This window comes from Electrophorus electricus, chromosome 16, assembly GCF_041902795.1.
Source record: "Electrophorus electricus isolate QZ-2024a chromosome 16, ASM4190279v1, whole genome shotgun sequence".
Lineage (NCBI taxonomy): Eukaryota > Metazoa > Chordata > Actinopteri > Gymnotiformes > Gymnotidae > Electrophorus > Electrophorus electricus.
The window spans coordinates 23,132,501-23,145,510 of NC_137512.1; the positions used below are offsets into that span (position 1 = coordinate 23,132,501).

General features: G+C 45.7%; 2 protein-coding genes and 1 long non-coding RNA gene across 4 annotated transcripts in view; 1 reads left to right on the forward strand and 2 right to left on the reverse strand.

The window, feature by feature from the left end:
• The window catches only part of tead1a (TEA domain family member 1a), a 40,670-nt gene extending 40,094 nt beyond the window's left edge, over positions 1–576 (reverse strand). The window contains exon 1 of the mRNA XM_035532224.2: positions 319–576. The gene's annotated coding sequence lies outside the window, so the exon portion shown is untranslated. The remainder of the gene's footprint in view (positions 1–318) is intronic.
• Positions 1–1,781, forward strand: part of LOC113582483 (uncharacterized) — a 1,890-nt gene extending 109 nt beyond the window's left edge. Inside the window, exons 1-2 of the long non-coding RNA XR_003411168.3 lie at positions 1–305; positions 435–1,781. The exon at positions 1–305 is cut by the window's left edge and continues 109 nt beyond it. This is a non-coding gene — a long non-coding RNA (uncharacterized LOC113582483). The remainder of the gene's footprint in view (positions 306–434) is intronic.
• A 2,082-nt stretch (positions 1,782–3,863) lies between these two features.
• Positions 3,864–12,836, reverse strand: parvaa (parvin, alpha a). 2 transcript variants are annotated; one of them, XM_035532179.2, is made up of 13 exons: positions 12,555–12,836; positions 10,332–10,421; positions 10,009–10,079; positions 9,826–9,928; positions 9,319–9,459; positions 8,236–8,351; positions 7,714–7,772; positions 6,955–6,974; positions 6,783–6,844; positions 6,605–6,673; positions 5,973–6,074; positions 4,820–4,954; positions 3,864–4,712 (listed from the first exon to the last, which is right to left on the reverse strand). In XM_035532179.2, exons 1-13 carry the CDS (start codon positions 12,688–12,690, stop codon positions 4,704–4,706), a joined length of 1,113 nt encoding a protein of 370 aa, XP_035388072.1. In that variant the 5' UTR covers positions 12,691–12,836; the 3' UTR covers positions 3,864–4,703. The 2 variants fall into 2 exon arrangements, with proteins under 2 accessions (XP_035388072.1, XP_026874053.1); XM_027018252.3 differs by having other exon boundaries at positions 4,882–4,954; positions 12,555–12,832.
• Between the last annotated feature and the right edge of the window lie 174 nt (positions 12,837–13,010).

The window sequence follows — 13,010 nt, forward strand, 5'->3', positions numbered from 1 at the left end:
TACAAAGACGGGTGGAGAAGCGTAGTTAGCCAGCTAGCCGGCTAGCCAACCGGGCTAAGTTTATTTGTGAAAGACGCGCCTCGAGAGCTAGCTGGTGCGAGGAACCCCGCGCGAGCAAACACGGTCCAGAGAACGTCCGTTGGCCGTTAATCTGTCATCGTACGACAGCACACGGGTTAGAGAGATCCGCTTGACGGGATTAGTGGAAATCTGAACAAAACCGTGAAATTTACGTTTGTCTCCCATCACGTGAACAACCTGAGAACATCACAACAACCAAAACTTCTGGACATTGACAACTTGCGGTAGGCTACTTACCTCAAACACCATAAATTAATGTATGTGCTTTTGACCTGTTTACTCAAGCTTAGTGAATAGAAATGCAGCTAAAGCCGGTGACTATTGTTTGTTTGTTTGTTTTTTTTTACCCTCAGACAGTCTGGTTTGAAAAAGGCAAACAATCCGCGTATCTACAACGATGCGAAGTATGCGCGGAATGAGAGCAAGAATGAGATGAACGCGGAGCTGGAGTTCGCGTGGGGGCGGAGCTTCGATGTAGTCATCCTAAAACTCCTGGCCGGTGGGCGGGGCTTACAGTGCGGGATGACCTCACGAAGATGACTCGCGTTCATGGTCAAAGAAATTAGTCAAAAAACTGCGAAACCACAATCTAACGTCACGTTTTTCTTGTACTGCTATCACAGGACATGTGGAAACAAAACCCGACCCAGATTTTGTTTGTTTGTTTGTGTTTTCCCCTCATCCTCAATACAAAAGGCATTAACCTTAACGTCAATGGTATAACTGAATACATATAATTGCTATGATTGCTTTATGGTTAAGATTAGAATAACTGTCAGGGACGGGAATATGGAACTCCTAACACCAAAAGGACATAGGACACAGATGAAGAGGCTGTGTTGAACACCAAACTCTCAAAGAGATTTAATTAATAGTGTATCAGATGTGATAGAATAGGAATAGGAGAGTTTAAGGCTCTGATCGAAATTTATTAGGAATAATTGTTTGTTTATTTTGGGTGATTGTAGGATGTAATAGTTGTATTTGGAATTATGTTGTCAAATGTGTCAACTTTTTTTTTTTTTGACACGTTCCTACACCGGGAGTTCACAACAGGCCAATCAGCTGCCGAGCTAACTCGTTTTGCTTAGAGCAGGGACGAATCGTGAACACTGCGTTTGAACACAGCTGTTCAGCCCTCGCTTGCTTTAACCCTCGCAAAAGGGCGTGCATACCATGCGTGCCTTTCACAGCGCATAGAGTAACAAATCTTGTTTTCTCCATCCTGCTGTGGGTACGCGCACACGCACACACACGCGCAGTTTGCTCTGTGCAATAATCCTTCACTTTCCCATGTTATGTAATGAATACTTCTCAAGCAACAGTGGATTTACGGTTAATGGGAGATTTTGGTATCTTTTAAAAAGGGCAAATAGGATCTTTCATGAATGATTGCCCCCCTGTGGTCAGAGGGGTCCAAGGCTGATAGAGGATGATACAGCAAGCGCAACATTAAAATGCTTTCAAGTAACTGTCAATGGGGCCACCGAGAATCAGAAATTGGTTTTAGCCGAACATTGACTGATAAGGTTATATTGAAGCTTTTGTTTCCTGTAGTGCCTGAATTTACTTACATTTCATGTCATTCCATTAAAAATATTATTTGCATTAACTAATGCAATAAAAAAAATGTAAACGTCTAAACCCAAATTTCCCTTTTGAAATGAATATTAATAATATTATTAAAAAATACATACAAATCATGGTTATTATAATTAATTGTGTTAACAGGCCTGTTTTCTTCACTTACATTTGCATATACCCACCATCAACTCCACCAACCCTGCCTTGTGTATTTAACAACAGAATAAACCACGGGAGCAAAGAGTGATGCGAAAAGCCCCAGAAAAATCAATGATGGCTCCTTCACTGCTACTGTCGCGTAGGGGTGGAGGTGCGTAATTAAACAGTTGTGTAATTGGCTCTGAAGAGCGAGCAACAAAACGACTTTCCTCTAAAAACTCAGCCTGTGGCAAACAAAGGCTGTGGGAGCTGTCGACTGTTGCGCATGTTGCAGAGAGGCATGCGGGAGAAAAAGGAAAGCGAGAGAAAAGCTCGTCTTTATGCGCCCGTTTTCTTCCAAAATGCAATTATGCCGAGAAACGCGAAGGAAAACATCATTTCTATTCATGTGCGAGACTCAAAAATATGGAAACCATTAGGAAGTGTGAAGTAAACAAAAACCTAACTTGTGAGTCTGCGCCAGCCAAAGGCTGAATTCTTTAGGTATCTTGTGTTTGTAAAATCGAAAGGACTGCACTTCGCGGCTGGAGCGCGCACTGGCCAACCCATAATACAGCAGAGATTTTCCTTGTAAGCATCTTGAGTTCAGGCTGTGGAAGCTGCATTTGATGTTATGGATGAATTCCCCTTCATGCCCTTCAAACTCTTAAAATTCCGCCCCCAAACCAAAACACATACCCACACACCCAGCAGGTGGGAGGTTTGTGTGTCCATCTGACAGGCTGAGGAGCTCCTCAGAGAAGTGGTGATGCGAAAGGTCCCCCTCTCCACAGCTCTCCGGCTTGCACTCCCAAGCTCTGAAGACAACACTGGCTGTATAGACAGGGCTGACCGTGGTGTTGGGACAGGACAGTAAGGGGAAAATACAAATAACACCTAATAGAAAGGAAAGAAGCAAAGCAATGAGTGAAGCATTTTATTTTAGTGCCTAAATTTCAAAAAGGCGTTTAATATCCAAGCTCTACTGCTGAAAGCCAGAACATATAAAATGGTGCAAGTTATAACAAGCAACAGCATATTTCAAATATCCCTCAGAAGACATGCAGAAAGATGGTTACAGCATGGCTGATTCTGTTCTCTTTTCATGTTTCATTGTGTACTCAATTGTATCTGCACCGCACTGAGGAAAAGAACAAATTGAATCAAACCGGCAGATTTTGACAGTTTTCAGTGAAATGCAGATCCATCCTGTCTTGCAGAGAAAGCACGGTGCGTTTCAACAGAAAACGCAGACATTTCATGTCTGAAACACATCTTATTAGGATTTCATTACACACCGACTGCCAGTCAGTCACTGCGGAATGCTGTGTTTAAAGATAATTGTTAGATTTCATAATGCAGAATATAATGGCGGCTCAGATCACAAAATGATTAATAATTTTCTTCAATTGTACATGGCCACATGATTTAAAATTGAAATCTCCAACATTTTGGAAAGCTGCTTTAGGCAGAAGTACAGGAGCAAAGATAATTACACTTGCATAAGGAATAAAGGAAAAATTCCTTAATCAGTTCAATTACAACAACTTAAAAATTACCAAAAAAATATATCACCAATTCAATCACCAAATAACATTCGGTAATTTTCATGAATCCACCTATTTAGCAATTGCCCTGTTAAATAAGACTTACCTCACCCAGACCCGCTGAAAGTCAGGGGCCATGCAGGACAGGCCGAGCTGGATAAGGGTGACTGGGAAGTGCTGAGTTTCCTTGAATACACAATGGTAGCAGGTACAGGTGAAGTGTACTGTAGCCATTTACACCCATACTTAAAACAAACTAACTAACAAACAAACAACTGCACCAGCTCTGTAGAAGGAAAATCAAACTGGAAAACAGTGGAAGGACGGAGGCTGAAGGGAACTCCCAGTTTACTGAAGCCTTGTAGCACAAGCTGTGGGGCAGAGAACAGATGAGGAAGTGATTTCTACAAGGTGCAATATTTGCACTTGGACAAGAATCCCTCTACCTGCCCCCAACTCTTATAATAGGACTAAGGTGAGCAAACAAGGTTGAAATGAAAACAGGGTTATTGCTAGTGTTTAAATTGGTCTGTTTATTTGTATCATTTGAAATCTGTAAGCTGTATGCAGTAAACCAATTGTAAGGATGACCTCGAGAGCTTTAAGTCTAAACCCTGCCCCATTCATACCAATTCCAATATTAATCTGATTACTAACTGTTCACTTATCAGCCATCAAAAATCCAGTCATAAGCCCGTTCATTAAGAATGCACCCAGGCTTTGTGTTGTATATTTACAAAGCTTTCTTACATTTTTGTGCTGTTGTTCACAAATCTAAAAATCAGGGACAATATTTTTGTTCCAGAAAAAAAAAAAAAAAAAAAAGGGAAAAAAACCCACACGTACGATCATTTTAACCACAAGCACAGCATGGAATGGGGGGGACATCTTTATCATACAGTAATAAACAACAGTTTTGTCTTAAGAGTGTTTAAACATTTTTTAAAGTTCAGTCACTTCAAAAAGGAAAAGAAAGCCAGTTCCTGCCACAGTCGGACAATAGTGAAAGCTATATTGCTGCTACATCCACACGTTCTAACAAATCAAGCTTTTATGTGGACTGTGTTCTCATAGCTATCAGATAGCCCTAAGCACACAAACAAACACTCACACACATGCATGCAAACACCTACACAGGCACAGCACAGTAAAGTGGTTTTCTGAAACAATCAACCAACACAAACCCCCCCCAGCACTCTGCTTTTTGGCCCCACAGTGGTCACGAAGGCAAAGGTTTGGGAAAGTGGTCAGTGGTCTCCAAGTGTGTCCGTCCCACAAGACGTCTTCACTCCACATGCCTATATTTGGTGAAGAGGTTGTACAAAACGCGGAGTGTCGATTTCAGGTCACAATTCACGATATCTGAAAGGAGAAAACCATGACTTAAATTATGAAGGTTTGGAATTCTGAAGGGATACTGATATTCTTTAACACACGTTTACTTTATGCTGTGTCAATGAGTGACACACCCACACACGGAAGAGAAGACATATGTAAATGATCTGAATCCCAGAGCTGTGGCTGTGTTCACCTTCAGGCCGGGGCTTCGGTCTCTCCAGGCCACCGTCCTGCATCAGCTCAAATGCGTAAGACACATTATGCACCTGCAGGAGAGACAGACACAAGACAAAGCCTCCTCACTAGAGAAAGAGACAGAGACAGAGAGACACACACACACACACACACACACACACACACACACACACACACACACACACACACACGACAAAGCCTCCTCACGAGAGAGATGAGACGAGACAAAGTCTCCTCACAAGAGCCATTAGGTATAAATGGTAGCCAACAGCTTAACACACCTGAAGACATCTTTTAATCATTACTGTTTGTTTATAATGTTAAAAGACATTAAAAACAACTTTAAGAGACAAAATACCTTGGTGGTACATCACAAGTATACAGGCAGACTGTCATTGCCATGAACAGTTTGCGTAAGCTGTTCTCTAGGGCCGACAGTCTGTACTAACTCACTTAGAAAATACACCCATAAGCCAGGTGTACCTAATAAAGTGGACAGAGCATTGTAATGTATAAGCAGGGTGGGGAGTGTATATTCAGGATGGTGTGTGTGCATGTGTGTATGTGTGTGTTTGTATGTGTGCATTGTATATGCTACACACACACGCACTCTGATTTGCGTTCTCTTTTCCTGACCCCTCACTCTGCAGCTGAATGCTAATCTCCATGTCACTTTTCCATTTCCTGGGCAGTGGCTGAGTCCAGCTGTACCCGGCTGCTACGTGCCCATTTGGCCGGGCGCACTGGAGTTCACCCAGGCAGGCGGTCCTTCTGCTGGGCTCGCTGACAGCGCCATCGCCCCTCAGAGATCCTCAGCACTTCGTATCAGAACGCTTCAGGATACACAATCAGCACCAGCCCATTCACACAGCGCTCATGCGCAACCGGCTCTAGACTGGCCAGCTTGCATTTCCTTCTTCACCTGGGTGTGCAGGGCAGTTCGTTCCTTAGACCTCTGATCCAGAGCAGTCTGTGCAACCCTGGCTAGGCGTGGACATGAGGCCAGCACCAAGCTGCCCGCGCACTCCACACGAAGACCAGGCCGGTGCGTTCATCACCGGCTGCGTGTAGTCGACTGCAAATTCGTACCTTTTGTTCGAAGTTTTCAGGTGTGAGAAAGAAATTGTACAGGGTGATGAAATAGCCCTCCAGAAGTCCCATCAGTAGTACCAGGTACACTCCATCTGCAAACTACACACACAGCTGTTACAGCACCAAGAGTGCACAGAACATTAGTAATGGTGTTTTTAAATCGGACAGAACGCCTACTTGTTTTAGTTTATTACTTTTTTTTTGGTTTGCAGTATTCTTTATGTAATACAACGTTATGCTTCATTATGTAAGCTTTGTGTTAAGTTTTTTGTACACAACGCTTGGAAAGTGATCAGTGCTATCTAGCTATTCCCCTACTCCAGCAGGGGTGGCTAACGCCACGTGCTGCTGACCTACACGCAGCCTCACCACACTGGTGATGATCTGGAGTTGATTAGCATAATGTCTCGGGCTAGGCAATAAGGATGGAAAAAAAAAAAAAAAAAAAATTAAAAAAAAACACACGTTAATTGCTGGCCAAAACACCGCTGGCCCTGTGGAAACCACAGCGTGACACTTCTTGAATATTTAGTTGTACAACAGATGTCTAGTTTGTGTGTTCTACAAACGTCTCTATAGAAGGACTCTCTTAGGGTTCAGGATCACACGTCCCTAGCACGAGTCCATACCTGGGTGTCCAGTTCGGCCACCTCCAGGTTCAGCTTGTTCAAGTGCTTGTTGACAAAGGTGATGAGAGTCTGTGCAGAGACAAAAACATTCACCTCTGCTCTTAGATTCTTTTTGTCATATCACTGATATCAGTTTTCAGGTCACGGACCAGGAGAAAACGTGGTGTGCATGGCTTACCTTCTTCACAACACTCAGCTTGTCAGGCGCATGGTCGAATAACGTGTCAAACGCATCACGCTCTACCAAGAGAAATCACCATTTTTGAAAACAAGAAACTAAATAAAACACTACTAGCTGGAAATCATTAGACACTTCTAGAATGTAATTAGTAAGTCTTCCCAACACTCACCATGCCTGCCAGACAAAGCCCTGCGGACGAAGCACAAGAAAGGAATCAGCTCACTCCAAACACGTGGTCATTAGACATAGAGAGTGAAAGGTAGATCACTTCAGCCAGCTGGCTGGAGACACACACACATACACGCGTACGTATGCACGCACGCACTCCCCAGCTGCTTTGGGAACTTCGAGATCCCAAGACCATCAGCTATTTCCATGATTAGGACAAAAAGTGTCAATTTGATCATTTTATTTCACTACACAATCAAAGTCCTCTGGCTACAGTCGACAAATCGGGGAACCGAATGTTCTCTTCGCCACACACGCCACTGCACAGGCCAAGCCGGTTTCAAAGAAGCACTGCAGCTCGTCAGACGTCTCAGAGGGACGGGGACGTCCGGCAGGTTTGAGACCCCAGCGCACTCCCATGGCTGAGGGGACTGCTCAACATTCATCCGGCTACATTTGAATTTATTCACAATGAAAACTTATAATCTTTTGTTTGCCAAACTATAAAAACCACAGCCATGGTGACTATTGTTATACAATTAATGGTGTGACATGAGAAAGTGTGTATGGGGAGAAAAAGAACAAAGACTTAACCCAACGGACATCCTTTAGGTTTTATCCATAGTATTGATTAGAGTGATTATTGATACGTTGCCCCACAATGCAGCATGAGGGCTGCAGATAGCACTTAGTCTACAGAAACAAAGACCAGTGCCATTCCACAAACACACACAACGGAACACACGAGAGGGAGACTGACTCGGTATTCCCGGTGATCTCCTCCTGGATCTGCCGTGTCTGCAGCAGTCCCTCACGTTTCTGGCAGGACATGGAAAATGACGTTAATGCAGTTTATGACCAGAGCACAAAGTGCCACCTCATAAATGCTCCGTCTCACACGCACGCACACACACACACACACACACTGACACACACGTGCGCACACACGCGCGCGCACACACACGCGCACACGTGCACACACGCGCACACACACGCACACACACGCACACACACGCACACACACGCACACGTGCACACACACGGACACAAACAAAGAACACAAAATGTTAAGCAGTGTTTGAGGTTGTGGTGTGCTAACCAATAAGACATTGTAAGCGCCGATAAATCACCTCTCTTTTAGCTCTCTGACAAGTAATTTTAGGAAAACAGCCACACTGACACACTGATCATCAACATGAAAATAAAAAATTAACACTGGTGCTTTTTCCTTCAAAAAGGGAAATGCCCCGCATGTCCCCATGGTGACTGCAGATGCACGTACCTGAACCACCACCACCTGAATGGACACGTGCTCAGGCAGGCGCAACGGAGCTCGGAAGTGCTGAGAAAGTGCCACCAACAGGTGAAGGGTGGCCACTACGCTCTTAGCATGGACCGCTAGCACAGTACCACAGAAAGACATCTAGAGTTAAGAGACTGATTAGATGTTGGACAGACTGACTGATTACATGTGTTGGACAATTTAATGAAAGGCTTACAAATATTGACAAAGCGATTTATTTCCCCTCATAGCTCAGAGTGGAAAATGCTGAACTGGAGAATTCCTGCTATACCTGAATTCTTTTTGATCTTAGACAAAACAATTAAGCGTGCTACACTACAGCTACGGTCTTTTACAACACCCGAGTGCTAAGTCCTGGCATGATTTTCTTTAGCACAGTTAGAAGCTTCCAGGCATATGCTGCACACACCAGCTGCCAACATAAAGTCATTAATTAGTGGCAAATAGGAAGTGTGTGGTTTTGTTACTGCGGCCCATCCAACTGTTTTAGAATAGGCTCCTTTCAGAAGGTAATACTAATGAGGCATAATTAAACAGGGAAACACTGGCACTCAGAAGCCTCTGTACATGCACTACATTAAGGTGCCTGGGATTACTGATGCGCTGGGATTATTGATACGCCTCCATATAATACAAAATCAATAGAGTTGTTAAACTGCTCTGACTCCTAAAAATGTATACCACAGACTTTCACTTTGCTTCAGCTAACTGAAAGTGCTAAATCCCAACAGAGCAGATGGCTACATCAACTTTACCTGCTTCTCTAGGCTTTAAAACGCAGTGCTAAACCTTTACCCAATTCTCTAGGCTTTAATAGGCAGTGCTAAACCTTTATCTGCTTCTCTAGGCGTTAATAGGCAATGCTAAAACACAAGACAAAGCTTTCAGACTTTCTGCAACCTTGCGGCAGTTTTGTTCACAGCTGCCATCTTGCAAAAACATGTAAGGAATGTTTGCGTAACGAAGGTCAGAAAACAAATCTTCCCTCCCTCCCTCCCTCCCTCCCTCTGTCTCTTCCTCGCTTTCTCTGTCAAGGGCGGGCTGAAGTTTGGAGAGGCTTACAGTCGACGTTCCACTTGGCATTCCTGGGCGAGACCCTGAGGGCCTCGTTGATGCGCTCCAGAACAGTCTGGAGCTTCTGCTTCTGAGCAATCTCAGACTGCGTCACCTCGGCAACGTTCAACTTCTCGCCCTCCAGCTTCTCTGGAGTGGCAGTGTACATTGAGGAAGGACAAGCAGGACCAAAAAAAAAGAGGACACGGGGCAAAAAGGACAATAGATCAACAAAAGACAGCAATAGGGAACGGGTGACAGGACAAGAGAACAATAAGACAAAAAGGACATGCGGCACAGTACGAGGAAAATGACGCAGGGGAAATTTAAGAAGAACATGAATGCTGGAGTTTGGAATTGTGTTACGTCAGTCATATTTGAGTTGTTGTGGGACTACATGAGGTCTGTCATAGTTGAGCTCTTTAAATTTACAAACAGATGAAAATTAACCAATGGCCAGGGCCTGGCTATGGGAGGAGCTGTTGAATAGGAAGCAAATGAGAAGCCAACTCTCACCAAAGAGCTTCTGCAGGACCTGGCCATCGTACAGATCCTCTGCCAGGTCCTTCACGATGATCCTCTCACCCACCAGCACGTCGTTGACCCAGTCAATCAGCACCTGGTTGAGACAGCAAACATCAACCCACGTTCCGCCACTCCGTGAGCATCGGTCCACGTGGCGTGGTTTCTCCTCCCGACCTTGATAAGCTCCTGAAGCTTGCGATCGTTCTTCGAGTTGGGGTCCACCATGGTGCGCACCTCGTTTTCCTCTGTTGGAGAAGGAAGACGGTGATGTCGGACGGCGCGGTAAAACAAGGGCCGTCGCCCGCAGCCCTGGGGGAGCTCGGGCAGTCCCTCCTCCGGCACGCCAGACCCAGATCACGGAGGGCTCCGTCATCACCCGCTGGGCTGAACCCGGTGTGCTGGAGCGGGAATGTCCGACCCAGGAAAACACGTGGGATCTAAAGCACGGGGCTGGGATGGACAGTGGTAGAGGGAGGGTGTGTGTGAGGCTGCTGTACCCAGCATGGTGTCTTCTGGATGGAGCTCGTATGGAGTAGGGCTCAGAGGCAGGTTTATGGCATTCATGCCCTCCTCCTGCAGCTCTGACACTGCGGGACACCAGACGAGACACGGCGCAGGACATGGCCCAAAGAAGCAGAAAGATACTATTAATACAACATTTTAACCATTACCTTCATAAAAAGTTGGCGTTGCGCTCATAGATAAGGTTCTTACCTAGATGCCCCCCCCACCCCTCCCCAAAAGCCCACAAGACAAAGAATGCTCTCTATGAAGAAGAAAAACAAAAGCACACAACTCTGTCTAGAGCCTGTGCACATCACATTAAAACGGCAGCCATCATTCAGACCACTCAAACTCAACACATAAAAAGTTGCAGTTAGTTAAACAATCCAGCAATAATAATTTCACAGCAGTGCCTCCCCTCCCCTCCCCTCCCCCACGCCACGCCAGATCATCAATAATGCGAGTGAAAGCTGCGAGTGTTTCACCCCTGCCACTACCCAGCATGCACTACTGCTATATCCAGCGATGCCTTCGTCTGAGAGGATATCCTGTGCGGGATGGAGAAGCACCGCCTGCCGAGGACGACGTTCTAGCAATCAACACCCTCTCGAGTCTCCCGTCTCTCCCCCACAGCTGCTCCTACGATGCCGCACCAGGAGAAGAAGGTGCAAAACAATCTGGCGGCTCGACAGAAGCCCGCGCAGCTCACTGGTGTGCGCCGGCTTACCACGGCAGCCGGATCTCAGAGCGCTGGAAAGTGGCGGACACGAACGTACTCAACTTCTCGTTGGATGATGAGGACACGCGAAGAATAAAGCAATGTCGGGATGAAGGACGATGTACAATGGGGTTTTAATACCCGTATGGATGGTTGTTTGCAGCGGTGCATCCTGGAGCTAGTGAACTAAGCTTTTTTTGGATGATACAGTTGTGCACAGCAGAGTGGAATCGAAGTGAATGATGTGGTCAAAACAGGTCCTACCTGGACAGAACAGCCCACATCCCATTCCACCCTCTCCACTCACTCACCCCCAACTCACTGTCCTTCAGACACACACACACACACACACACACACTCTCCGTCTACTCACTGTCCTTCAGAGACACACACACACACACACACTCTCCGTCTACTCACTGTCCTTCAGAAACACTCCATCTCTCTGTCACCAAAAACACGCACACCCCCACCCCTGATCTGGGTCTTGCTCATAAAACTAACTCGTGTCAGGCTGTTCATTAGATTTACAGTCCCTGGTGGACGCTAGCAAATGAAGACTGAGGCGCAACACACCCTCTCATCACCATTCCTTTCACGCGCACGGGGTTTAAGAGACTGTGGCAATTACTAAGACAAGGCAATCAGAAGTGCGAACGTTTATTCTTACATGCAGATATTGGTGATATTTCTCCATGTACGTATTCCCTCATTTTCTTTTATTCTGTATTTTAGAGCTTTCGCTCCAGAGCGTGTGGTTGCGTAAAATCCACCAATATTTCACGAGCGCTACAAGGATCGCGTGTCGTGTGCTTTGCGCTCCCGCGCGTTCACGCCTGCACCTCTCCAGGCACGCGCAGCCAACATACCATATATGGTTACGACGTGTCCCGCAACTCCCTCGAGCGAGCATGTAGAAGACTTTATCACGGCCAAGAACTTTAAAGGGACTATTTAAACAAACAAACAAACAAACAAACAAACACGCGATGTCACCGAAATGGTCTAAACTCGCTGTCTGTACTGCCCCGGGACATGCAAGTGAGAGCCGAGCGCCCGAGGGACTACTGGAGGCGACCTGGGAGTGGCGGCGTATTTCTCAGTACCGACTAAGGATGCCTGCAGGAGATCTTTACAGAGTGATTCAACAGCGCAACTGTTGTCAGCGACAAAGAGACATTTCACAAAACTGTCAGTTCTGCTATCCAATGCCAATCAAACGTTAATATTTATTATTAGCGGTGTGTTAAACATAACTGTTGGTTTTCGGGGTGCCCCATAACGTCATTGCAGAAATGGCATTTAGACAAAAATGATCTTTACACGTTAATTTCGTCTTTGCCCCAAGATGTCCCGAAAGCGTAGGAAAGGAAACGCACTCGTGAGAGGTGTGCTGTGGACGCCCAGCGCGAAAAAAAAGCGCTAAGGTCCAGTAGCGCCTGAGGTTTTGGCTACACTAATGTAGCTGTTATGTCAGACTGGTCACGTTTGCTTATACCTTCTTTCGCCCTTTTCCTTCTCACCAAAGTTCCACCAAGTTTCCCGAGGAACGAGTCGTCTTTTTTCCTTGAGGACGGCGACATCGGAGTAGGCGACTTGGGAGAGGACGGGGATTTCTGCGGAGAAGACGCCATCACGAATATGTCTTTACAACAAGGCAAGCGGACAATTTGGCAAAATATATATTTCTTTTTTCTCGCTGACCGATCGAGAGATAAAATAGAAAAAAAAAAACACTGAAACGGAAACGGAATTCGAGAGATTAGCCCCGCCCCTAGATACGAATTTCCCGTGCGTTACCCGGTGGCTTCGCCTTCATTCCCAACACGGCGATATCTCCGCAGAGACCGGTCACTGCTGCTGGAGTGCAGCCTTGCGCATCTCAAGATCTAATAAACCAACCGAACCGCACGTCTCCATGTTGCTGCCTTTGCGATTAACAGAAGCCACAAAT